The sequence below is a fragment of the Neofelis nebulosa genome, chromosome 12 (assembly GCF_028018385.1).
Source record: "Neofelis nebulosa isolate mNeoNeb1 chromosome 12, mNeoNeb1.pri, whole genome shotgun sequence".
Lineage (NCBI taxonomy): Eukaryota > Metazoa > Chordata > Mammalia > Carnivora > Felidae > Neofelis > Neofelis nebulosa.
The window spans coordinates 89,121,552-89,146,271 of NC_080793.1; the positions used below are offsets into that span (position 1 = coordinate 89,121,552).

General features: G+C 41.1%; 2 protein-coding genes across 3 annotated transcripts in view; both read left to right on the forward strand.

Annotated features, from left to right (window-relative positions):
- Positions 1-1,310: 1,310 nt before the first annotated feature.
- On the forward strand, positions 1,311-24,547 carry CD274 (CD274 molecule). Of its 2 annotated transcripts, XR_009251893.1 has the most exons (8): positions 1,311-1,417; positions 6,222-6,277; positions 7,157-7,498; positions 15,769-16,056; positions 18,202-18,312; positions 20,143-20,202; positions 21,620-21,821; positions 24,006-24,547. XR_009251893.1 is itself a non-coding variant. In XM_058695848.1 (7 exons), the coding sequence occupies exons 2-7, from the start codon at positions 6,226-6,228 to the stop codon at positions 21,640-21,642; spliced, it is 876 nt and encodes a 291-aa protein (XP_058551831.1). In that variant the 5' UTR covers positions 1,311-1,417; positions 6,222-6,225; the 3' UTR covers positions 21,643-24,547. The 2 variants fall into 2 exon arrangements, 1 of the variants encoding a protein (XP_058551831.1); XM_058695848.1 differs by having other exon boundaries at positions 21,620-24,547.
- Positions 21,718-24,720, forward strand: part of PDCD1LG2 (programmed cell death 1 ligand 2) — a 94,326-nt gene continuing 91,323 nt past the window's right edge. Inside the window, exon 1 of the mRNA XM_058695845.1 lies at positions 21,718-21,821. The gene's annotated coding sequence lies outside the window, so the exon portion shown is untranslated. The remainder of the gene's footprint in view (positions 21,822-24,720) is intronic.

Here is a 24,720-nt window from a genome sequence, read left to right on the forward strand (position 1 = left end):
AGCAGTATCACCCTCAGTATTTTTCTAGGTTAAAGAATAAAAACGTGATACTCTTGAGAATGTGAAGTCTTACTTGGGAAGCAAATGCCATAACCAAGACAATGGACAACTTGATATTCATCCGTTATGCAGTATTTTGAATTGCAGTTGAGATTAATAAGCAGGAAAGTCAAAACAATGAAGAGTTCAGGTTACCAATTTAAAATTACAAAGAGAGGGGCGCCTGGGTGGTGCAGTCGGTTAAGCGTCCGACTTCAGCCAGGTCACGATCTCGCGGTCCGTGGGTTCGAGCCCCGCGTCAGGCTCTGGGCTGATGGCTTGGAGCCTGGAGCCTGTTTCCGATTCTGTGTCTCCCTCTCTCTGCCCCTCCCCCGTTCATGCTCTGTCTCTCTCTGTCCCAAAAATAAATAAAAAACGTTGAAAAAAATTTTTTAAATTACAAAGAGAGGGAGACAGAGACGAGAAGGGAGGGAAGAAGGAAGGAGGAAGAGAGGGAAGCACCTACAAGTCCAGCAATGGGGAACGCTTAAGTAAATTATGCCATCACCCTCTGTGTGACTCACATGGTTTTTAGCTAGTCTCCTCCATCGGTCCGGAGGGTTTTCCTAATCTTCGCCTAGAATGTGCTAACCTAACCTGAACCCCCAAGGATGGCAAGACAGCAGGGATCGAGAGCATTCTTAAAAGATGTAACTGGTGATGGGAAGTTCTTTTCATGTCAAAGCAACCTAAGTTTCATTATGTCGAGGAACTTTGAGGAAGTCCTCAAAATTCACGTATTAAAAGTATATTTCCTATTACACACACCCGTACTTTCTAGAATAAAAACCAAAGCCATATGGGCTTGACATTTTACTTCGTATGTATTGTGGAATTACATCCAGCTACGACAAGATGTACCCTCATCTTGTGAAAAGCTTTTATCAGAAGGCTGTGGGGGTTGGGGGGTGGGGGGAACCTGATGGGCAGAACGTCAGGTGTCTGGATTCCTAAAATAAAAGCCGTCTGAAGTCTTTGTAATCAGCTCAGACGTCAGTTTGTTTTCAACCTTTGTTTTATTTTTTCAACCTCTGTTTTAAAAGAATAGGTCGGAATTATTAGATTGCTTTAATGCGGAAGCTTTTCTCTTTAACAGCTGATTTACAAGAACCCGGGCCTCTATTTTCGCTTTCGGTTTCTACTTTTTCTCCTAGAACGCAACCGCTAACTCCCCACTACGAGCCCAGCCTAGAGAACGGATCAAGGACGACGGGCCCGCCGGCGTCTCAGGGGCGGGGCTGCGGCCGGGTGGGGCGGAGCCCCGCCCCGCCCCGCCCCGCCCCCGCCAGCTCAATAGCGCGAGAACCCGCGCCACCTGCTGCTGCAGCAGCTCCGGGGCCACCGCGTGCGGAGGCGCCGCCAGTCTCCCCGCCGGCAGGTAGGGAGCGTCCTTCCCTCATGGGGTGCCCACCGCGGGATTCGCTGGCTGTCCCGGTTGGGGTTGGCGCTTTAAAAAATGCTCTGTAGACCTTTGGAATGGAGAGGGGAGGCGGACGAGGGAAAGCGTTGCTGGTTGGATGGGGCAATAGAGCAGATCAGCTGCATAGGTTAATAGGAAAAGCTAAAACGTTTAGCCTTTCGCCAGGTGGGATTCAGTTTTGCTTCATGTCAGTTTTGTAAGTATAAGTTTCCGCGCGTTCCTGAATATGGTCCTGACTTAGGTAGCAGAGTCTAGGGGGAAATTCCTAGGCTGGAGGTCGGACACCTGGGTCCTCGTCCATCCTCAGCTGCTCTCTGAGTACGTCGTACACCTGCAGCATCTCCTAAGGATCCCCTCCTACTGTAAGATCCAGGAAACCTCAATAGGAGTTCTTCGCGCTGCCTGCGCTGAGGACCTGCGGGAGACCTGCAGGCTCCAAATGGAGCCTTTGGACACATTGATCATGGTCTTTGTTTTATAACACATTGTTTCACCTTGTTTGCATCTAAGAAATACCTTGTATGATTTTCTGTGGATTAAACAGTCTTCTAAAATGTGATATATGTACCCACACATACTCATAGTATGTATGTGTATATATGTGTATGTATATATGTGTGTACATGTAGATACAGTTTTTTTAGTGGCTGCATTCCATGTTACTGGGTAACCAGGCAAAATTAATATCCCATTCTGGACATAAAGATTATTTACAGTGTTTTAAGTATCTTAGCCATTCAGTGAACATCTTTGAATGTAAATCTCTGGAATATTGCTGATTATTTCCTTCAGGCAAACTCTTGTAAGTTTAACTACTTAGGCAGGCAAAGAGCCTGAATATTTTAAAGCCCTTTTTTTAAGTTTTTTTTTTTCAACGTTTTTAATTTATTTTTGGGACAGAGAGAGACAGAGCATGAACGGGGGAGGGGCAGAGAGAGAGGGAGACACAGAATCGGAAACAGGCTCCAGGCTCCGAGCCATCAGCCCAGAGCCTGACGAGGGGCTCGAACTCACGGACCGCGAGATCGTGATCTGGCTGAAGTCGGACGCTTAACCGACTGCGCCACCCAGGCGCCCCAAGTTTTTAATGTTTTTAATGTTTATTTTATTTGGGGGGTGGAGTAGGGGCAGAGAGAGAGAATCCCAAGCAGGCTCCGCACCATTAGCGCAGAGCCTGACATGTGTCTCGATTTCCACCAACCATGAAAACATGATCTGAGCCGAAATCAAGAGTCAGAGGCTCAACCCACTGAGCCACCTTTTGAGGCAAATTGAAAAATCACCTTCAGGATAGTGCCACTTTCCATTGAAGTTGCCAGCAGTTTTTAAGGTCTACGATAGTCTAAAGAAAAAATTAGCCTTTTTCGGTGGAAGAGAGTAGGCAGAGGTTACAGGACAGTAGTTAGAGTGTAGTCTTACAGGAAGCCACAGAAGTACTGCTGGGATTTGAAGTCACCTGGGAATCATAGAAGAGGGTCTCAGGGTGACCGAGGGAAGGGAGTTGGGCGCAGGGTTTAGCTGGGTTTACTAGGTCAACTCTCTTGATCTATTGATGGGGTGGATTTTCATTTTGTAGTTACATTGTCAAACTCCAGGAAAAAAATTTTTTTGAAAATCAAATTATAGTTCATTTACATCAGGTAAAAGTCAAAGGAAACTCTAAACCAAACAGATATCAAGACACTGCTTACTCCTACTTATTGAGAAAGGAAGCTTGAATTCTTTTCCATCTTTTCCTCCTACCCTGGCTACCCTTGGGAGATGGAGGGGGTAGCATCAGTTCCAAAGGATTATACTGAGTTCCCCAGGCACAAACCTGCTTCCCCATCCAGAATGAACCATCATTTCTTTCCTAGTTCAAATTTCCTTGCTCTTTGAATGCTCTTGTCGGGGAATCCAGATATACCATCATAGTTTCTTACTTGAGGAAGATGTCAGTGTTCTCTTAGACCAGCTGCCCTGATGTTCCAGAGGGAATCCCAGGCAGGCTCCACACCATCAGTGCAGAGCCTGATGTGGGGTTCAAACTCATGAACGATGAGATAATGACTTGAGTCAAAATCAGAAGTTGGACACTTAACCGACTGAGCCAGCCAGGTGTCCCAGAATGTTCTTTGTCCTCGATCAACAATTCCACTTGGGGAAAGTCTATCCTAGGACCTAGCATGGGGCTGAGCACACAGTAGGCACTTCCCAGATATTTGCTGTATACACAAATATGTATGATATTTTTAAACAATCTTATGCCTAACTATAGGGGAAGTAACCATTATGGAAACAGTAAGATACTTACGAATATCATTCAGTAAAATGGAAAATGTTTGTATTGTAATACTAAATGAAAAAAAATGAGTGTTAAATGTAGGATAAGGTTATAATTGTTTTTTAAAAAATTCATAGGGGAAAGGACAGAGGTAAAATATTTGCTAGAATGCTCATAATGGTTTCTCAGTCTTAGCACTGTTGACAGCTTGGCCTAGACACTGCTCTGCTGTGGTGGCTGTCCTGTGCTTTGTGGGATGCTCAAAGACAGCATTCTTGGAGACCAGCAATCCTCACCCCCACCCCACTGCACTTGGACACCAAAAATACATCCTGGCATTAACAATTGTTTCCCAGGTTAAAGTAATGGAATAGTGGGTGATCTTTCCCTTCTTTTCTCATTTTCTTCAATGTGTTTATATTATTCTAATAATGAACAAAAAAACAGGAAAATAAATATCATTATTCTACCTCAACTCTGATGCTTGAGGTTCCAGGGTTCTGTCCCTTCTGCTACTCTGCCTCACAAACATTCTGCGGGTTGGCAGGATGAAATGCTTCACTAAATTCATTTTTATGTTTTTCTGATAACTAAAGGGAAACATATCCATTTATTTGAAAATGTGTACACAGAAACACCAAAGAAATCATTAGTAAGATCATCTACTTTTTTTTTCTTTTTCTCCCATTCTTTCTTTTAAAAATTATAAAAAGGTGAAAACCTGCTTATCATCCCTTTGATTTCACTCCTAGAGATAATCACCATCAGCGTGTTGGTATGGATTTTTCTGGGTATTTCCTATGTCTAAACACACACACACACACACACAGATTTTTCTTTGTTTTCACTACAGTAGATTTCTGCTACATATACTGCTCTGCAAATTATGTTCTACAGCTTTGCAAAGTCACTACAATTCTATCCTTAATGGTATTACATTGTATGACTATAACAAAATTTATTTAACCCTTTAGGCTTTCTGGAGTATTCCCCAGTTTGGGGCTAGTGTTAGTAGTATCATCGGTTTACATGTATTGTTTACGTAGGTGTTCTTGTAGGATATATTTCTAGGAGAGGAGGTGAGAGCTCATATATCATATATACATTTAAAATTTTAATGGGCATTACCAAATTGCCATCCCAAAAAGGCTGTATAATTTCACATTCCTACCATTAGTGAGAAAACCCATTTGTCCATTTCTTACAAACACTAAATATTAGGAATCTTTATATAATTTTGGCTAGGTTGATAAGTGAAAAATAGTACCTAATGTAAACTATACTTTTTTAAAAACTGTTGAGATTAAACATTCTTTCCTGTGTGTATATGTCATTTGTACTTCTTATTCTCTGACCTGTATGCTAGAACTTTTTGCTCATTTTCTGTTGAGTTGTATGTAGTTTTCTTTTTGATTTTTAGGAGCTATTTGTGTATTAGCCTAAATCTTCTGTCTTATATATGTGTAGCATAGATTAATTGATCAGTTGTGAGTTTTTGTATGTATACAAGAGGTCAAAGAGACCTTAAGAGGGAAAACTGACTTCTCAAAGTGTGTAAATACATGTATAATACAAGAGGGAGAATGTGTTAATAAAGAATAGAAAGAGTGACTGTGAGTTATTAACATCTTAGTATGAATTGGTTGGAGCCTACTGTTTCTCCTTCTGACTCCTGCTACTTGTAGAATCAATTTTATTGAGAGAATAGGATTTATAATTTGGAATAAGTGAAGGACAGAAGAGGAGATTTAGAAGGATGGCTCCTGGGAGAGAGGTGGCGTGGTTGGGATAGTGCTATGGAAGGCTTGAGTAGTTAAGGGTAGGATGAAAATATTCAGGTGCCATGAAGGGGGAAAAAAAGAGTTAAAAGGTGGGAGGTGTGGAAGTCAGACTCTCCTTTGAAATTTTTCACAGAGCAGGTTTGGATTTCCAGATATGTTCCACTGCAGAAAAAACATGAAATAGTTGAGAGGGTTTAGTGTAGTATTTTCTCCTTGGCGTCTTTTGAGTTCTAGTGTAAGTTATTTTCAGACCTTGTAATTACATTTAAAGATTCTGGGAAGGGAAGGAAAAATAAGATAAAAAGAGAGAATGGGACAAACCATAAGAAACTCTTAAACACAGAGAACAAACAGGGCTGCTGGAGGGATGTTGGGTGGGGGGATGGGCTAAATGGGTGATGGGCATTAAGGAGGGCACTCGTTGGGATGAGCATTGGGCGTCATATGTAAGTGATGAATCACTGAATTCTACTTCTGAAACAAAAAAATAATAATAAATAAAGATTCTCATCATAGTAACTTTTTTCCATTTGGCTTTATATGACTGTGGGATATTAAGTAAAGGTATTAAACTTCTAAATTCCCTATTGCACTTCCACATTTATGAATCAGGCATTGTCTGGTTATCAGAAGACTATTTCAGTGAGAACTGCCAAGACCTGTCATCATTGAATAAAGCATTTTTCTTTTTGTGTTTTCCATAATTCGGTCACTCCAGAAAAATGAGGATATTTAGTGTCTTTGCATTCATGGCCTACTGTCATTTGCTGAAAGGTAAGACACCAGATCGTTTCATTAGGTTCTATATTTGAAATATTTTACCATAAGTTAAAAACTAAAATAATTATTTTAAATGGATGTCATTTTTTTTTTTAGAGAACATTCTGTTTTTCCTTCTTTGTTTCATAAACCCATTTCATTGGCCAAAGATACGGGGAATATGGTCAAACTGAAAGAAAGAAAACTTATCCATTAGCTATTTGTCTACTACCCATTATCCATTTCCCAGGGATAATTCCTGAAAATATCTGGGGAAATGGTCTATGTATGTACTTTTATTCATTTATTTTAAACAAGAACAGGATCGTTATATCCACCTTCCTCTGCAACCTGCTTTTCCCAGTGAGTATATTCTACAGAAGAATTATAGTATACGTTGAAAGTGTCAGGGTAACACAGTCCTGGCATCTTTCTGAGACCCTCCCTAAATCTCCATACCCATGTACCTCTGGCTGGACAGCTGGTCAAGAGTTTAGGACAGTAAGAAAAGAGGACTGTTGGAATCTATCATTCAGACTGTCTAGAAGGTAAATAGGTATCCAACCAAAGGACATTATGGGGGTATCCGTATGAAACCAAGTATTCCTGGTTATAAGTACACCATCACCATGTCATATTTCTACAGTAATATAGTTTTATGATTTGGGGACAGCAACTTGTTTAGTGGATTTTACTATTCTGACTCATGGATGAGATTTAGGGTTCCAAAGTGTGCTCCAAAGCCACTAGATAAAATACGTATTTTAGGGAAGTAAGTCCTTGAACATAATGATCACATAAGTGACCAGATAAAGTGTTTGTAAACCCTGCGTCAGTCTGCAGATTTTTTGAGGAGTTTCGCATCTTCTGAAGGCTGATCATCTTTCTCTTCAGCGTTTACGATCACAGTGTCCAAGGACCTGTATGTGGTAGAGTACGGCAGCAATGTGACAATGGAGTGCAGATTCCCCGTAGAAGAACAATTAGACCTGGTTTCACTGATCGTCTACTGGGAAATGGAGGATAAGAAAATCATTCAGTTTGTGAAAGGGAAGGAAGACCTGAAGGTTCAGCACAGAAGCTACAGTCAGAGGGCCCAGCTGTTGAAGGACCAGCTCTTCCTGGGGAAGGCCGCGCTTCAGATTACAAATGTGACCCTGGAGGATGCCGGGGTTTACTGCTGCTTGATTGGCTATGGCGGTGCTGACTATAAGCGGATTACTTTGAAAGTTCATGGTAAGAGTAGTCCCCAGGTGAAGAGGGCCCAGTCTTGATGAAAACCGTGTCCTGGTGCTGGGAACATTTCCTTCTTGCAAGTGGACCTCGATATCCATGGTGTCAGTCTGTTCATTCATTCCTTCACACACTCATCAGGGCGCATTCTGGGAACACTTCCTATTCAACAGCCCCCAGGAATCTAGAGCCAAACATGGCAGGGCCCTCTTTCAGTTCTCCTAAATATAAATTTCTAGTATTTACTTTTTTATTATTGTGAAAGTAATATATGTATTTGCAAATAATTCAGATACTATGGAGGGGAGTAAAATGAATTACAAAAGTGCCCTTCCTCCATTCACTGCCATTTTCCATGGCACACAAAGATGGCAACCACTGTTCGTGTGTCCCTCCAGGAATTTTTTTATTCCACTATAATTTCTTAAAATTTTATGAAGTCTGCCATCATTTTCCTTCCTTTATGCCTCTCTGTGTCAAGTCCCAATTAATATGTTAAAAACAAACCCCACTATAAGGTTTACATTCAGAAAGACTTGAAGTCAGTCTATGTAGGCAAAAAATAATCCTACCGAATACAAAGGAAACTATTCTTCAGAGACAGTGTAAACTAGGCTCGTTGGGCATATATTCATCTTGAAAATATGTACCACTGTTATCTTGGAGTGTTGCAGAGGAACTGTGAATGTCAAATTCCTGGGTACTGACCCACAGATACGTCATCGGGTCACTTAGGTTCAAAGTTTTGCATTGCCACTAGCTAAGAAAAGGAAAACACCTTCAACACCTTACTTGACCCCTACTGCTTTCACTGTTTAGATTCACAGAATTGAAACATGAAAGGATCCCAAGTAAGAGAAACTAATCCAAACTCCCAAAGAACAGAAATCTCCCCTAAGGCATCTTTTGCTCACATGCTTTCCACAGCAACATCCTGTCCATAGGCTTATTGAAATTATTATCTGATACTAAGCTGAAATCTGTTCTCTCTAGTCATAGTTTTGAGATTATCTGCCTGCCTTTTTTGTTTACATGATGATCTTTTAGTATGTGACCAGAATCTAATCATTACCCTCCTTGCTCTTTCCATTCCTGGTTTACCCACCTTCCATTGGAAGATCAATTTTATAAGTAGAAAAAGTTTATATTTATCATAAAGGGATAACTGATCATTATAAACTCAAAATCAAAATTTTGTAGGAATTCGGAGAAATGCATCTATTTTATGGCACATTACTGAGTTTCTGATTCTGGATCAATTAGTACTACTGTTGTCAAGAAGATGTCACTTGTCTTGGGAAGTAGATCTAATTTTCATTATATTTTACCATATACTTCCCCAGAACAGCAAGCCGGTGAGGTCCCAGGTTGGGATTTTCAACTTTCCTTCAGTCTGTCAGCAAATATCAGGCACTAACTGTTTCATGGCATTGAAGAAATTATCAAGACTTAGCCCCATGAATGGCCAGCATGGCTGGATCTGGGTTGGAGAAAAAGAGCAAAATCCTGTGGTCAGGTAGAAGGAAGTATAGGGTATAAATTTCTGCTTCCAGAAAAGGGGGTCTCTCATCAGCCATTAGGAGGTATGCAGAGAGTGGAACAGTTGTCCTGTAGCGAGTGTGAGTGTTCTTTTAGGTCCTCTGGGCTCTGTAATGTCCCTTGTTGATCTGTGACTTCCTTTGCTATGGTTCAACATAATAGAAAACCTTATAGCCTTGATGGTTTTTCCAAGGAGGGGTTCCTAATGGAACAAAGCAGATGAACATCCAGGTTTGAGGGTCTGATTTATTTTTGTTTTTTAAAGTTTATTTACTTATTTTTGAGAGAGAGAAAGAATCCCAAACAGGTTCCATGCTGTCAGCACAGAGCCCAACACAGGGCTTAATCCCACGAACTGTGAGATCATGACCTGAACCGAAATCAAGAGTTGGATGCTCAATTGACTGAGCCACCCAGGCACCCTGATTTGTTTTGACCATTCCATTTTGTATTATAAATTACTAACTTTGGCACCCTAGTCCCATCTCTCTTGTCATCTGTACACAGTGGTCTTGGGTGTTGAGTTGAACTACACTTGACAGCAAGCCAGCCACCAAGCTTCACATGCACTGAGGCAGAGTCATTCATGGAAATGTCCTCTTTCATGAGTTTCACAACTCAAGCAGGTTAGAATTCCTGAGTCATCTCCATATGCAAATGATTTCACAGTAATGCTGTCAGGTTCCTTTCCCCATCACTGTCGACCTGAGTTAACAGCAGCTTTCCCACAGAGAGTTTACTCACCCTGGGATTTTAAAGGGGAAGCATTTCAAAACTGAAATGTGTAAGAGTTTAGTTTTAGATGAACTCAATTATTATATAGTTACCCTGATAAAGCTCATTTGTTCATACAAACCAAGGATTCATGTTGTCATTCCCCACCAACCCCATTTCTCCCCCCAGATTCACCAGCCATCCCCATTTAGGTGTTCTCTGTAGTGTTCCTCCCCATCTAATGTATCACAGAACATACTTATCCCCATCTAACACATCATATAAATGTGCCTGTTCTGTTTGTTATCTCTCTCCTCTTTCTTGAATATATTTCGCACAAAGGCAGAGATTTTGGTTTGTTTAATCACTGTTTTATCCCTAGGACTTGGCATACAAGAAGAGTGTGACAAGAACACACACACACACACACACACACACACACACACAATATTTGTTGAATGGGGTGCCTGGGTGGCTTAGTTTGTTAAGCATCTGACTCTTGATTTCATCTCAGGTCACGATCTCATGGTTCATGAGATCGAGCCCCACGGTGGGCTCTGCGCTAATAGCATGGAGGCTGCTTGAGGTTCTCTCTGCCTCTCTCTGGCCCTGCCTGGCTCTCTTGTGCATGCACACATTCATTCGTATTCTCTCTCTCTCAAAACAAACAAACAAACAAACAAACTTGAAAAGAACATAAAAAATATATTTATTGAATGAATGAATGAAGTATTTCCTCAAATAGGATAAGCCTAACCTTTTTGAAACATGAACAAGTTTGAATATGTGAAAATTTATTTCTGAGTCTGTTCATGAGGAATTGTCAGTACTTTCTGAAGAAGACTGTCTGAGGACACTTAAATAGAGGTAGTAAGGAGAGGAGCGGCAGCAGCTCTAGTAGCTGTCCTAGTAGTAACTGACACGTATGTAGTGGCTATTGCATCCCAGGCCCTGTCCTAAGCACTTTTCCTATATTAACTCACTTAACCCTCAAATGACTCTATGGGGTAGGAGGTCCATCATGGGGTAGGAGGATGCATGTTTTCATATTCGACCATCTCTGCAATCTAAGTGTGTCTTTCAATAGATGCCATCTTGGATTCAGTGATGGGTATGGTGTGATTCTCATTTTATGAATAAAGAAACTGAGCTCCGGGGCACCTGGGGGGCTCAGTTGGTTAAGCGTCTGACTTCGGCTCAGGTCATGATCTCACGGTTGGTGAGTTCGAGCCCTGTGTCAGGCTCTGTGCTGACAGCTCGGAACCTGGAGCCTGCTTTGAATCCTGTGTCTCCCTCTGTCTCTGCCTCTCCCCTGCTTGCAGTCTGTCTCTGTCTGTGTCAAAAGTAAATAAAACATTGAAAAAAATATTTCTAAGAAACTGAGGTCTAAAGAAATTAAGTAATTTACCCAAGTTCAGCTATTAGGTGGTAAAGCCAGGTTCTGAACTCAGGTAATCTAGCTCTTAAGTCTCTGTCCTTAATGACCAGGTTTTACCCCTTGTATTTATCCCTCCAGGGCATATATGGAATTGTATATTGACTTCAAAACTACTGTGAACTTTTCTTGGTCTTGATATGACCACTGGATTAGCACATGTGTGCTCTATATCTAGTAAACCAGTAGTCTGTAAATGTTTTTGATAACCTACCCCATCAATAAAGTAGATTAGCTAATATGTGTGTGTAGTTATAAAGGATGTACTTGTGCTAATATAAAGGATATAGCATAAGAAATTGACTTTTTTAAAAGGTAAAAGAAGTTGAACATCGCTAATTTCATATGGTTCAACCTACTGCATTGTGAATTCCATAAATGTACAAAAATAGGGGGCTCTGGGGTGGCTCAGTCGGTTAAGCATCCAACTTCGGCTCAGGTCATGATCTCAGGGTTCATGGGTTTGAGCCCCACCTAGGGCTCTGTGTTGACAGCTGGGAGCCTGGATCCTGCTTCAGATTCTGTGTCTTCCTCTCTCTGTCCTTGCCCTGCTCACATTCTTTCTGCCTCTCTCTCAAAAACAAACATTAAAAATATGTACAAAAATAGAAAATTTTAAAGGATGGAATAAAAATTTAACATACCATATTTTTAATGCCTCGCTAATTATGATGATTCACTATCATTAGCTAATACTTCAAGGTGAAGTTCGTTGTTAACAAAGTGGATGTTCTTGACAATCTGGAGGGTTTTTTTCAGTTTCAGGTGTACAATTTAGTGATTGAACACTTAACATCCAACATTAGGTGCTCATCACAACAAGTGCCCTCCTTAATCCCCATCACCTATTTCACCCATCCCTCCACCCACCTCCCCTCACGTCCCCTCTGGTAACCATCAGTGTGTTCTCTATAGGTTAAGAGTCTGTTTCTTGGTTTGCTTCTCTCCTTTTCTTTATGCTCATTTTTTTTTTGTTTCTTAAATCCCACATACCAGTGAAATCATGGTATTTGTCTTTCACCATCTTGTTTCACTTAGCATAATACTCTCTAGCTCCATCCATGTCATTGAAAATGGCAATATTTCATTATTTTTTTATGGTTAAGTAATATTCTGGTGTGTGTGTGTGTGTGTGTGTGTAGTGTGTTGTGTGTATATATATGCCGTATCTTCTTTACCCATTCATCACTCGATAGACATATGGGCTGTTTCCATAATTTGGCTATTGTAGGAAACAGTATGGAGGTTCCTCAAAAAGTTAAAAATAGAACTACCCTATGCTCCAGCAATTGCACTACTAGGTATTTACCCAAAGGATACAAAAATACTAATTCAAAGGTATACGGGTATCCCAGTATTTATAGCAGCATTATCTACAGTCTTTAGGTTTTTCAAACCATCACCTTGTCAGGTCCAATTAGGCATTTACTCTTTTAACTTCATAAAGTGTCATTCCTGCCACTTCCTTGTGGTTTGTGCTTGAATTCTTAGTATTATCTTCCATCTTCAGTTTCTCTGCAGAGAAACTTTTAATTAGTTGTTCATTTTGTAAGCAGGTTCAGTCTACTTAAAATTAGATAATCTATAATAAGCCCCAAATGAGTCACTATTCTCCCTTTGGTGTTGTAAAACCTCCCTCTTCCCATATGACCCTCATGTGGCATATGAAGCAAGCCCCAGTATCAATTAGCAAAGTTTTAAGCTTAGATTATTTCCTAATTATTATGATAAAAATATGTATAAGTGGAAGTTCTCATATTTTCTTCTTATACCCAAATACATGTGCCCTACTTTAGAGACTGATACCGTGGATATCTAACCATGAGTAGAACCAATGCACTCATTTATTGGGCACTTAGAGGTATACCACATTTATACATTTTCTTAGCATGAAGCAACATTCTCCTTTATTATTCCATTAAAAATTATAGTAGAAGAGTAAAAAAGCAAACTTTTTACCTCTAATCCTTTACCGTTATCTGTGATTTTACTCTTGAAACTGAAATTGTCCAGAGATCAAGCTCTGTGCTATGTGAACTAGAACCTGTTATGGTAATAGTATTGCAGGAGGTATATAATCAGTGGATTGATTGATTGATTTATTATTTTGAGAGAGAGAGAGAGAGAGAGCGCATGCAAGAGCAGTGTGTGGGGTAGAGGGAGAGAGACCATGTTAAGCAGACTCCACGCCCACTGCGGAGCTTGACGTGGGACTCAGTCTCATGACCCTGAAATCATGACCCAAGCCAAAAGTCAAGAACCGAGCCACCCAGGTGCCCCAGTGGATTTATTTTTCTTAAAGAATTCTTGAACATAACAGATACAATGTTGAGGGCCCAAGTACTCATGAGAACCATTCTTTATGTGTTTTGAAATTGTCATTATGTCGATTTCCAGTGTTTCTATTTGTGGTTTCATTAAGAGCACAAAAACATCACATCATTATTTCAGTTTTGTTTCTGGTTGTTTTGTATCAAATTTCTGTGGATATATCTTATCATAAAGCCATTGTTAGGCCTTTAGTAAAGGAATGGAAAGTTAAGGCTCTGGGTGAACCGCTAGTGATTTCACTGAAGCATTGGAAGTAAAATAAAGATTACCAGCATAATAATGGCTCGTTACCATGCTTGTAATGAAAAAACATGAATAAAGGTCTTAGGTGATGTAAATAGACTAAACAATCTGCTAGAATAGTCAGTACACATGGTATCTTAATCCTAAAAGGGTCCTAAACTGATGAGCTAAATTTTAATCGATGATCTAAAATTTAAACTTTATATCTTGAGTGTAATAATTATTTAAATGATTTATTAAAATAGCCAGCATAGTGGCGCCTGGGTAGCTTAGTCAGTTAAGGCATAGAACTCTTGGTTTCGGCTCAGGTCATGATCTCATGGTTCATGAGTTTGAGCCCCATGTGGGGCTCTGTGCTGACAGTGCAGAGCCTGCTTGGGATTCTCCCTTTCTCTCTCTCTCTCTCTCTCTCTCTCTCTCTCTCTCTCAAATAAATAGATTTTAAAAATAAATAAAGAATAGCATAAAAATGTTCAAAAAAGTAAGTACCATAATATGGAATTCTGGATGAGATCCTAGAATAGAAAAAGGACCGTAGGGAAAAACTAGTTAAATATAACAAAGTGTGAAGTTTAGTTAATAATAATGTACTAACATTGGCTCCTTAGTTATGACAAATGTAAGATGTCAGCAGTGGGGGAACTGGGTGATAGGTATGTAGGGACTCTGCACTATCTTTGGTGTAAATCTTTCTGTAAATCTGAAACTACTTTAGTATAAAAAATAAATTTAACCTTTAAAAAGTATTATCAGGAACACATAGCAGTTTTTATAATGATATCATGCTCTTTTTCATACCTAATTTCTGATCCTTGACCTACAGTTGAAAAAGTGAATATTATGCTAAGTGAAATAAATCAGGTAGAGAAAGACAGATATCATGTTTTCACTCATATGTGGAATTTGAGAAACTTAATAGAGGACCATGGGGGAAGGGAAGGGGGAAAAATAGTTTCAAACAGAGGGAAGCAAACCATAAGAGACTCTTAAATACAGAGAACAAATTGAGGGTCGATAGGGGGAAGGGGGAGGGGAAATGGGTGACAGGCATTGAGGAGGGCACTTGTTGGGATGAGCACTGGGTGTTGTATGTAAGCAATGAATCATGGGAATCTACTTCCAAAGCCAAGAGCACATTGTATACACTGTATGTTAGCTAACTTGACAATAAAGTATATTTAGAAAAGAAGAAGAAGAAAAATAGTAAAAAAAAAAAAAAAAAAAAAAAAAAAAGGTGAGTGGCACATGAAAATCAGATTTTCTGTTTATTAAATAAAGTCTAAGAAAACTGTGCTGCCCAGCTGAAGAGGTTCAATGTTATGAAGATAGATTTATGGCAACAAAAAGAAAATATCCAGGAATAAATTTAAGAAGAAATGGTTTGGCCCTTTGTAAAAATTATAAAGCTTTCCTGAGAAACATACAAAGACTTGAGTAAATGGACAGACATACTTTATATTTGGATAGAAAGACTATTGGTTTCAGGAAGACATTTCTCTTTAAATTAACCTGTACATTTACTTGAAGTCTAAATAAAAGCAATATGATTTTTATGGCAAGGTAGTTGTTCCTGTAAGTTCAAACTTAGCCCAGTTGTGAATAGAAGAGTTGAAGGAGGGGCGCCTGGGTGGCTCAGTCGATTAAACATCCAACTCCAGCTCAGGTCATGGTCTCACAGTTCATGGGTTCAAACCCCGTATTGGGCTCTGTGCTGACAGCTCGGAGCCTGGAGCCTGCTTCAGATCCTGAGTCTCCCTCTCTCTCTGCCCTTCCCCCACTCACACTTTGTCTCTCTGTCTCTCTCTCAAAAATAAATAAATGTTAAAAAAATTTTAAAAAAGAGTTGAAACAGAACTAACAGGGGTTCCCCACTGCTGAGACGTTTGAACATTAAGCTTATTTCTCTGAGAACCAGCCAGAATTGATACTTTTTCTAATGTAGACAGCATCAAGCTGCATACATAGTTTTGTCCTAAATAAAAGCCCTGCCTTCTTTTTGCTCATGACCTAGCCCCATATCGAAAAATCAACCAAAGAATTTCTGTGGATCCTGTCACCTCTGAACATGAACTAATGTGTCAGGCTGAGGGTTACCCGACCGCTGAAGTCATCTGGACAAACAGTACCCATCAAGTCCTGAATGGCAAAACCATCATCTCTGTTTCCAACATGGAGACAAAGCTTTTCAATGTGACCAGCACGCTGAGAATCAACACAACGGCTAACGAGATTTTCTACTGCACTTTTCTTCAAAGATCAAGTCCCGAGGGAAACAGTACTGCTGAGTTGGTCATCCCAGGTAATATTCTGAAATGTCTCAACTAAAATGTGCCTACTGCTGTCCCCTGGCCTCTAGCACGATGCGTGTTCACTGTAGGCATTCATGTGTTAAATAGATGAATGCATGTATTACACTGTATTTAAAAAATGCTTCCTCACCTCCACTCATCTGAGTCCTATTGCTATTTAATAAGCATTCAGCAAATATTATTGAATACGCCCTATGTTCCAGGTATCAGGGGTTCATAGAAAAGTAAGACACCATTCAGGCTCTCCAGGAAAAGGAAAAGTTAAACAGATAAGGCAACCCCATTCCATGTAGGAAATGCTCTTATGGCTGAGGGAGTCTGGGGGAGTATCTGAAAGGAAGACTCAACACAGGCAGGGTTTCAGGAGTCCAGATCTGAGCACATCAGAGCTGCTCCTTTCTTTCCAGGGTTTCTCCGGTAGCAAGCAAATGGAAATCTATCCTATTCTAAATGGTACAGGTCATTTCTCCCCATCTGTCCCCCAACCCCAGATATGGTCTATGACATTCCAACTCAAAGCAGTCAGCTGAGCACGTAAGACATAAGAGACTCAATTTCTGCATGTGTCACGCTCCTTCTACAGCAATAACCTGTCAGGCAGGGTTATCCTAGGGGTAAATAAGCTACAGCGTGTGAGAGGGATTTGAGACTCTTGCCTGCGCAGACTCCGTTATTGTTTTCCTTACTACCCTACAGAAGTGGGTAAGGTGGGATACAGAGTCTGGTGAGAGGCTCAGACCTTTAGAGAGAGACAGGAGAGTACGATGTTAATGTAACCCCAGAGGTGTTCTGAGAAGCACTTCTCAACGCCCCCTCTTCTACTAGATGTTATCAGTAAAGCTTCAGTTACTTAAGAAAAAACAACTAAGAGGGGTGCCTGGGTGGCTCAGTCGGTTAAGCGTCTGACTCTTGGTTTTGGCTCAGGTCATGACCTCATGATTTGTGAGTTCGAGCCCCACTTGGGCTCTGCACTGGTATTGTGGAGCCTCCTTGGGATTCTCTCTCCCTCTCTCTACCCTGCCTTCCCCAGTTTGTGCGTGCTCTCTCTCTCTCTCTCTGTCAAAGTAAATAAATAAACTTAAAAAAAAAAAACTAAGAAATTAGGTGGAAAGGTCAAACAATAGGAAAAGGTAATTAATACTGGGTTGGTCCTGTGAATGAAAAGAGCAAAAAAAGTTTAGAAACTTAAAGAGATGCTCTTACTGGGTTATGAGTCACTTTGGTAGGGGCTGCTCTCATGGGCTCCTGCCATTTAAAAGTTGTTTTATGACAGCTTATTTGTGGGAAGGCTTACAGTAACTCGCCTAATTGCTGGTGTTTGTTTCCTCATCTATAACCTGCGATTTTATTTTAATATCTTACATGCCTAACTCAACTTAACTTTGAGATTGAAATAAAATAGATATAAACAGGTTGTAAACTGTAAGCTTTTAAAGAAAGGTTGACCACTGTGTGGTTTTAAAGCTTGAATTAGGCCATCAGGGATCATGACTAATGGTTAGGAGGTGGGAATTAGCAGTATCTGAGCATCATGTGCTGAGGGAACCCCTTTTCCTCCTGCACGGAACCCCAGACAGATTGGTGACAGGTACGAGTGATTGGATGGCCCGAGATGTTCAAACTGAGAAATAAAAGGTAGCCTGAAAAGGCCTTTAGTGGCGGCCACGTGTACGGGGAGGCAGGAGCTCTCTGCCAGGACCAGGTGGCCTTCATGTCCCATCTCCACCACGTACAGCAAGCCATTGGCTTCTGCATTAAAGAATGCGAGGAGAATAATAAGGCTCCCACGTGGTACTGAGCTGCTGTGGTGAGCACTTCACAAACGCTAGCCTCGCAATAAATTTATTATCATTTCCATTTTGTGGGCAGGTTAAAGGATTTGCCTGAGACCTCAAAGCTAGGGAGTGGCAGCAGAATTGAACTCCAGGCCCGTCTGTCCAAAGCCTGGGCTTCTTTCTCTTTTCCGTGCTGTTCCCATTCTCATGTCGAAGGCATCTCGCTGTTCTGGCCGCTCGCTGGCCTGGCACTTTTGGCCACCTCAAGCTAATCTGAATTAAACTTCGAGGATAGTTATTCTCTCTACCCCTTCCCGTCAAAATGTTATCTTTAGTTTCTCTTTCTCTTTTGTTTTTCAGAACCATTTCTGGCTCCAGCAAATGAGAGAACTCATTTCATGATTCTGGGAGCCATCCTGTTGTTTCTTGTCGTGGTCCCGGCTGTCACTTTCTGTCTGAAGAAACAAGATGGTATATCTTTTATTGCAGTTGGGCCGCCGGGCATATGGGCAAGCGTATGGGGGGCTGTTGTTGCCACAGTGGCTCTTATAGGCAGAGCCAGGGCTGCTAAGTCTTGTGTAATGTGCAGGATAGTCCCATGTAGCAGGGGGCCCTCCCGCCCCAAATGTTAGTGGTGGCCCCACTAGGAAACAATGATTTATAAAATGCTGCCTTTCTATTAGCATTCACTTCTAAGGCCAGCTTTCAGTTATGCAAAGTAGGTCTTAGCTGTGCTAGCGTGTGAACCTGTGTGTCATGCGTTACTCCAGTCCTGCTCCTTTTGCTGTTCTGCACCATTGCTTACATTGAGGATGGCAGTGAGCCCTTGAAGTAGCATTTCCAAGGGGGTGACAGTTGGATCACGGCTGCAGGGAAACCTGATTTGCCTTTGCAGCGTGTCCCAAAGACATTCCGCTGTTGAGTAGAGATGGCAGTGAGGCCGAGCAGGATTGCGGGGTGAAGAGCGTGTGTATGGGGGTGAGGGCGGGAGAATGGGTGTGTACACAGGGTAAAGAAGACCGTGCGTCATACAATTTCTTTCCATCATGCAAATAACCACAGACTTAGAGTAGGAGAGGAAAAGCTAAAATACCTGTCGGTTTCGGTTGAATTTAAGTCTTGCATTAGTTGTACTGCTGTATTGAGTTGGTTTCTGGGCACCCTAAGGAATAAAGATAGTTTTTCCTGAAGAGCTGTGATACTCCTACCATAGAGTATTTTATAAGATTTCTGGCTGAGGGTGCTATATAGTTTTTGAAATAATTTGCATGTGTTTCTCTGTTTGCCCATGGGAACAATTAAAATCCAGGAAATTGAATCTATTCAAATAATTTCCTCCCATTTTAAGATGATTCAAAGTAGACATTTCCCCAATACTTTGAGAAGTATATCAGGGGATCCAATGATGATCTGTGTGTAGAATTATCTGAGGTCAAATAGGGAAGTGGAGGATGGAAGGGAATTCCAGTGGTGGTTGAGAAATTCCCCACAACCCCTTAATAGGGTGAGTGGATACGGGAAAGTGGTGTAATTAAGTGGAGGTCAGCTGTTTCTAAAGAATACGTATTTAACAGAACTGAGACAATGAGCCAGAATGTAAGGATGAAGTTTCAATGATATGATGACCCTGAAATGGAGTTGATTTGTCCAAGGAAGTGACTATTGCCACCTTGCATTTTGAATATTTCCCCATGAAAAATAATTTTTGGCATTAGGAATGACTAGAAAACTAGTGTATAATAAAGTACCTTGGAATATGGTCCATCTCTGAGGGAAGGATGGAGAATAAAAGTATATACTGCTAAAAAAAAATCTCAGAGCAGGGCACCTGGCTGGCTCAGTCAGGAGAGAATATGACTCTTGATCTCAGTGCTGTGAGTTTGAGCCTCACACTGGGCATAGAGATGACAACTAAAACAAAGAAACAAACAAACTTAAGAAAGAAAGAAAGAAAGAAAGAAAGAAAGAAAGGAAGGAAGGAAGGAAGGAAGGAAGGAAGGAAGGAAGGAAGGAAGGAAGGAGAAGGAAAGAAAGAAAGAAAGAAAGAAAGAAAGAAAGAAAGAAAGAAAGAAAGAAAGAAAGAAAGAAAATCTAGCAGCAAAAGAATATGCCCTAAACTGTTGAATTGACCTCAGGGGTTGGAACCCATGGAATAAATTTGGAAGTCTACCAGATTTCCTAGGGGATTAAAAATGTTTCCTAAGAACCTGGAATTTAAACTTGAGTCACTGCATGGGATGTAGAGTTATGTTATATGGGGATAAATATGATTTGTTGTTTTCTTTTTTTTTTTTTTTGAAGTGCGAACAATGGATGTGGAAAAATGTGACACCACAGATATGAACTCAAAGAAACAAAATGGTAAGAATATTAGCAGGGGTGAGGAAGCTGAAGGAAAAAGAAACAAAAAGTTAACAAGAAGAAAGCCATCAGCTATAATCTCCCCTCACTGTAAAGAATGCTGGCTGTTAGAGCAATGGGCTCCTCTTTACCTCCACCTGCGATAAGGGGCCTCCTCTCACTGTCAGCCAGGAGACTGAGGAACAGCCCCTGGTCCACAGCTTTGGGGATGGCAGGAGGACGTAACTTCTCTCTGCTAAATTTTTATTGCTCTGGATCCTAACACCTCCCTGCAAAAGGGGGGACCAAGTTGAGTTACGTGGGTGGATGACAGATGGATAGATGATAGAGAACTTGAGTAGCAGTCACTGTGTTAACTGCATAGGCAGTTCCTTATTTAATCTCTCCCCCACAAAATCAAAGAGATAAATACTGGAATATTCCCCATTTTATAGTAGAGAAAACATAGGGTTAAGAAGATCATGTAAATTGCCCAAGAACACATACCTGACAAAAATCAGGCTTTGGAGCCCGCTAGCCTGACCATTGATCCTTACTCTTAACCTGTCCACTAACATTCATTTCACCACAAATGTCTGCATTGACAAAAGGTAGAAAGACCTCACCCAGCTGATTGAACTAAGAAGAAAGGTTTATTTTTTTCAAGTTTATTTTATTTATTTTGAGAGAGAGAATCCTAGCAGGCTCCACACTGTAGCCCAGAGCCCAGGCTCAAGCTCATGAACCTTGAGATCATGACCTGAGCCAGAATCAAGAGTTGGAAGCTTAACCAACTGAGCCACCCAGGCACCCCTGAACTAAGAAGAAAGTTATATTAAGATTTCTAATTCTTTCTAAAAAAAATTTTTTTTAATGTTTATTTTTGAGAGGGAGAGAGACAGAGACAGAGTGCGAGTGGAGGAGGGGCAGAGAGAGGGAGACACAGAATCCAAAGCAGGCTCCAGGCTCTGAGCTGTTATCACAGATCCCGATGCAGAACTCGAACCCATGAATCACGAGATCATGACCTGAGCCAAAGTCTAATGCTTAACTGTCTGAGCCACCTAGGCACCCCTCTAATTCTTTCTAATTCAGATAGAAATGAAACTTCATGACAAACCCAAATTTAAAGGAATCTAATTAGTTTGGATAAGCCCAGGCAGGTCTCATTATGCTGTCCATCCCACTCAATTGTTTTGTAAAACCAGTGAATGTTAGGAGCATCTTAGGGTGACCAGCCATCTCTCTCCATTTGCCCAGAATTAAGGGGTTTTTCAGGACATGGACTCTCAGTTTTAAAACTAGGACAAACCTAGGTTGATCACCCTTTATGCTGCAGAGGTAACTGGACATAAACATAATTTGCCTCTTTCTCTTACTGCAAATTTATTATATCATCTAGCAACCATGAGTTATGTTTCTCATGATCACTCTCCAGATCTACAATTTGAGGAGACGTAATCCAGCATTGAAATTCCTGATCTTAAAGCAGGGATTCTCAGCCTGTGGTTTGGGCTCGTCAGGGGTAAGCATGACCAGAGGAATGCGGAGGGCCAGGCGAACTGCAGATGATGTCGGATGTGAGAGGCCCAAGCACTGAAAAGTGGAAGCCAGGAGAGAAGAGGAGAACAAAGCAAGGTGTAAGCAGGGGTCACCTGCCAGGAAACCCTGTGGCCTCAGCATGACTGGGGCCTCAGACTTACGGGCACCTGAGAAAGAGAGAGGACACTTCCAAATTGTCCGTCGCTCATCCTAGGAAAACAAGTTGAGATTCCCTGATTTAGTGGTCAGTTCCTACAGAAGTGCCCGTTGGCTTCACCAGCATCTCTATTTGTCGTCTGTGTTATTGAGAGCCCCAGTGTTGCAGCAATATTTAAGTATGTTATTTCTATTTATTTTGAGTGTGTGGAGTCTTGTCATGTGAGTGTGGTTGTGAGTGATTTCTTTTGAAGGAATACTATGGTGGAAGTTAAAATTTTGCCACGGAACTAAACTGCTTAGTGACTTGGGTGTGTTCAATAAGATGTGTAGTGTTTTTAAATTTTTTGGTAATGTTTCTTTATTTTTGAGAGAGAGAGAGAGAGAGAGAGAGAGAGACAGTGGGTGAGCAGGGGTGGGGCAGAGAGAGGGGGAGACACAGAATCCGAAGCGGGCTCCAGGCTCTGAGCTGTCAGCACAGAACGCATCTCAGGGCTGGAACCCATGAACCATGAGGTCATGACCTCAGCCGAAGTCGGACACCTAACTGACTGAGCCACCCAGGTGCCCCAAGGCATGTAGTATTTATAAAGTGCTTGGTATCCACCACAGCTACCAGGACGTAGGAAGCATAGAGAACAGACTGATGGTTTGTATAGGATATTACCTTATTTAGCCCCCCAGTACTTTGGTTGACATGAAAACTCTTACTCTCACACCTTAAGGTGAGGTATGTTACTGCAGTGTCTGTTCCATTTTACCTCTCAGCATTACAGCCATGTGGCATCCTCACACACAATGTCACGTAATGCTTGTGACAACTGTATTGTGGTAGGCACCGTTGCTACCCCCATTTCACGGTGGAGGGAGAGGAGGGATAAAGTAACTGGCCCGAGCCAGTAAATATCACACCTGAGATTTCCACAGCTGTCACTCACTGGCCTTTTAGAAGACAGTTGAGGGCTGTGTTTTGCTTTAAGCAATTCATTCATTCAGCAGAGACATTTAGGAAGTGCCCTTGCACGTCCAGGACTTTGCCGGGCCGTGACTGAAGAGGACAAAGTAGCTCTCCTCAAGGAGCTCGTGGCATGGAGGAGTGATGGGTCAGAGAATATATTATTACAACTTAGTGCAGCGTCATAGTATAAGGTACCGGAGGACCGCGACGGTGTGGAGAGTCTGGAAAAGCCTCCAAAAGGAGGGATGCCAGTCAGTGTGTTCCTCAGAAGCTGAAAATACATTTTCATAATCCAAGTGATTTTAGTTTATGAGGAGAAGTCAGCATTTTTAAAAATTGTGGACGATAACTCTTGAATCCCTTTTCTCTCATTCTATTTACCTCTGATTTACTTACCTTTGCCCTGCAGTCTGATGTCGATATATGTCATGTTGGTATTATTTTTAGCAGTTCTTTCTTTTTACTTAAGTGCTGTTGAATTTTGAATTCATATCTTTCCGTGATTCAGAATTCAGATCTAAGAGAAGACATTAAAAAGTCTTCATTCCATTCTCGCCGTCGAGTTTTCCTTTGCAGAAGCAACCATCCCTGCCTTTTATTTATGTGGTCTTCTAAAGACCATCTCTGAATATATGTAGAAATATGTATGAAAAGTATGTCTTTTATTTCTTTCTCTTTTTCACATAAGTGGTAACACACTATTCACCTGCTGTGCACTTTGCTATTTTTATTGAATATATTATTCCTCATGTAGCGGCTGGAACCAATGTGAAGTTCCCAGAGGCCGGGCGTCATGTCTTCTTTGCTTCTTTGCTTCTTCCATAGCCTGTTAGTATCTTTTCTAAGACTTAGTACATCCTAAATATTACTTCATCCACATTTAGACAACAGCATTTGTTGAGTGCTCTGTGACTGAGTTTGGATTTGGTTTATGTTGTGTTTCTCAAAGTGAAACCCTTGGGTTCTCCAGGGTACACTGGGTCAACCTAGTCCTAAGGGCTGACTTTAATACTAATTCTCTATGACCGAATCATGTGTGGAACTTGTTTTTTCCTCTCTGTTTTCTCTTGAGTATAAACTAGACTTTGATGTTGCAGTTGCAAAACTACATAAGTGGGTTTTATTGTGTTTTGTTTTTTGTTTTGTTTTTGTTTTTTTGAAATTCCAGTACTGTACTTTGACTCTCACCTGTGCTAGAAAAGGCCCATGAGCTGTGCCTGAACCCTTGAGTCCTACCAGTTCTCATCACTACAAAGATCCAAGATACTGCTTTTCAAAACTTTGAATTTACATGCCCTCTCTGGAGGCCCCAGCGTATTCCTTCTGTCTTCGCCATCTACCTGTGTTATCAACAAGGAAAACCTTTGCTTTGCCACATGTCAAGGCTGAAGAAACAGAATCTCCAACAGAACAGAACTCCTTCTGTTCTCTTTTTGTACACGTTCATTTGTACAGCATCCGTTGTTTGCGTGACTGTATCCTCTGTGTGAGGTACAAGAGAGGGTTCTGGCTGAGTTGGAGGACAGTCTGTTCACTCCATTCCTAAATGTTAATGCCTTCTTGTGGTGTTAGATTTGTAAGGCACTTTATATCTTTGTCTTGTGTTTCACTGTAAAAGACATAGGCAGAGATGATACTTAGTTCTGCGTTTTAATTGTCATTATTTACACCTGCATTAATTTAATAAAATATTTATTTTGTTCCTCGGTGCACCAGCCTGTCCATTTTCTTGTTTTCTAGGTTTTATAAAACCACGTCCAGTTTAATATCCTGGTGGGAAAAGTTGCTTAGAATATCTGCAGCTACCTTCCTAGTAATTTTTTTCATAGCTGCCATTTATGTTGCATACTCTTGAGTTATGTGTGATGAAATCGATCAAGAGA

Excerpts from the sequence above, each read along its gene's own strand:
- CD274 (XM_058695848.1), top strand. The coding sequence starts at position 6,226 with ATGAGGATATTTAGTGTCTTTGCATTCATGGCCTACTGTCATTTGCTG. Across the intron at positions 7,499-15,768 it reads GATTACTTTGAAAGTTCATG|CCCCATATCGAAAAATCAAC; the intron begins GTAAGAGTAGTC and ends CTCATGACCTAG. Across the intron at positions 16,057-18,201 it reads TGCTGAGTTGGTCATCCCAG|AACCATTTCTGGCTCCAGCA; the intron begins GTAATATTCTGA and ends TTTGTTTTTCAG.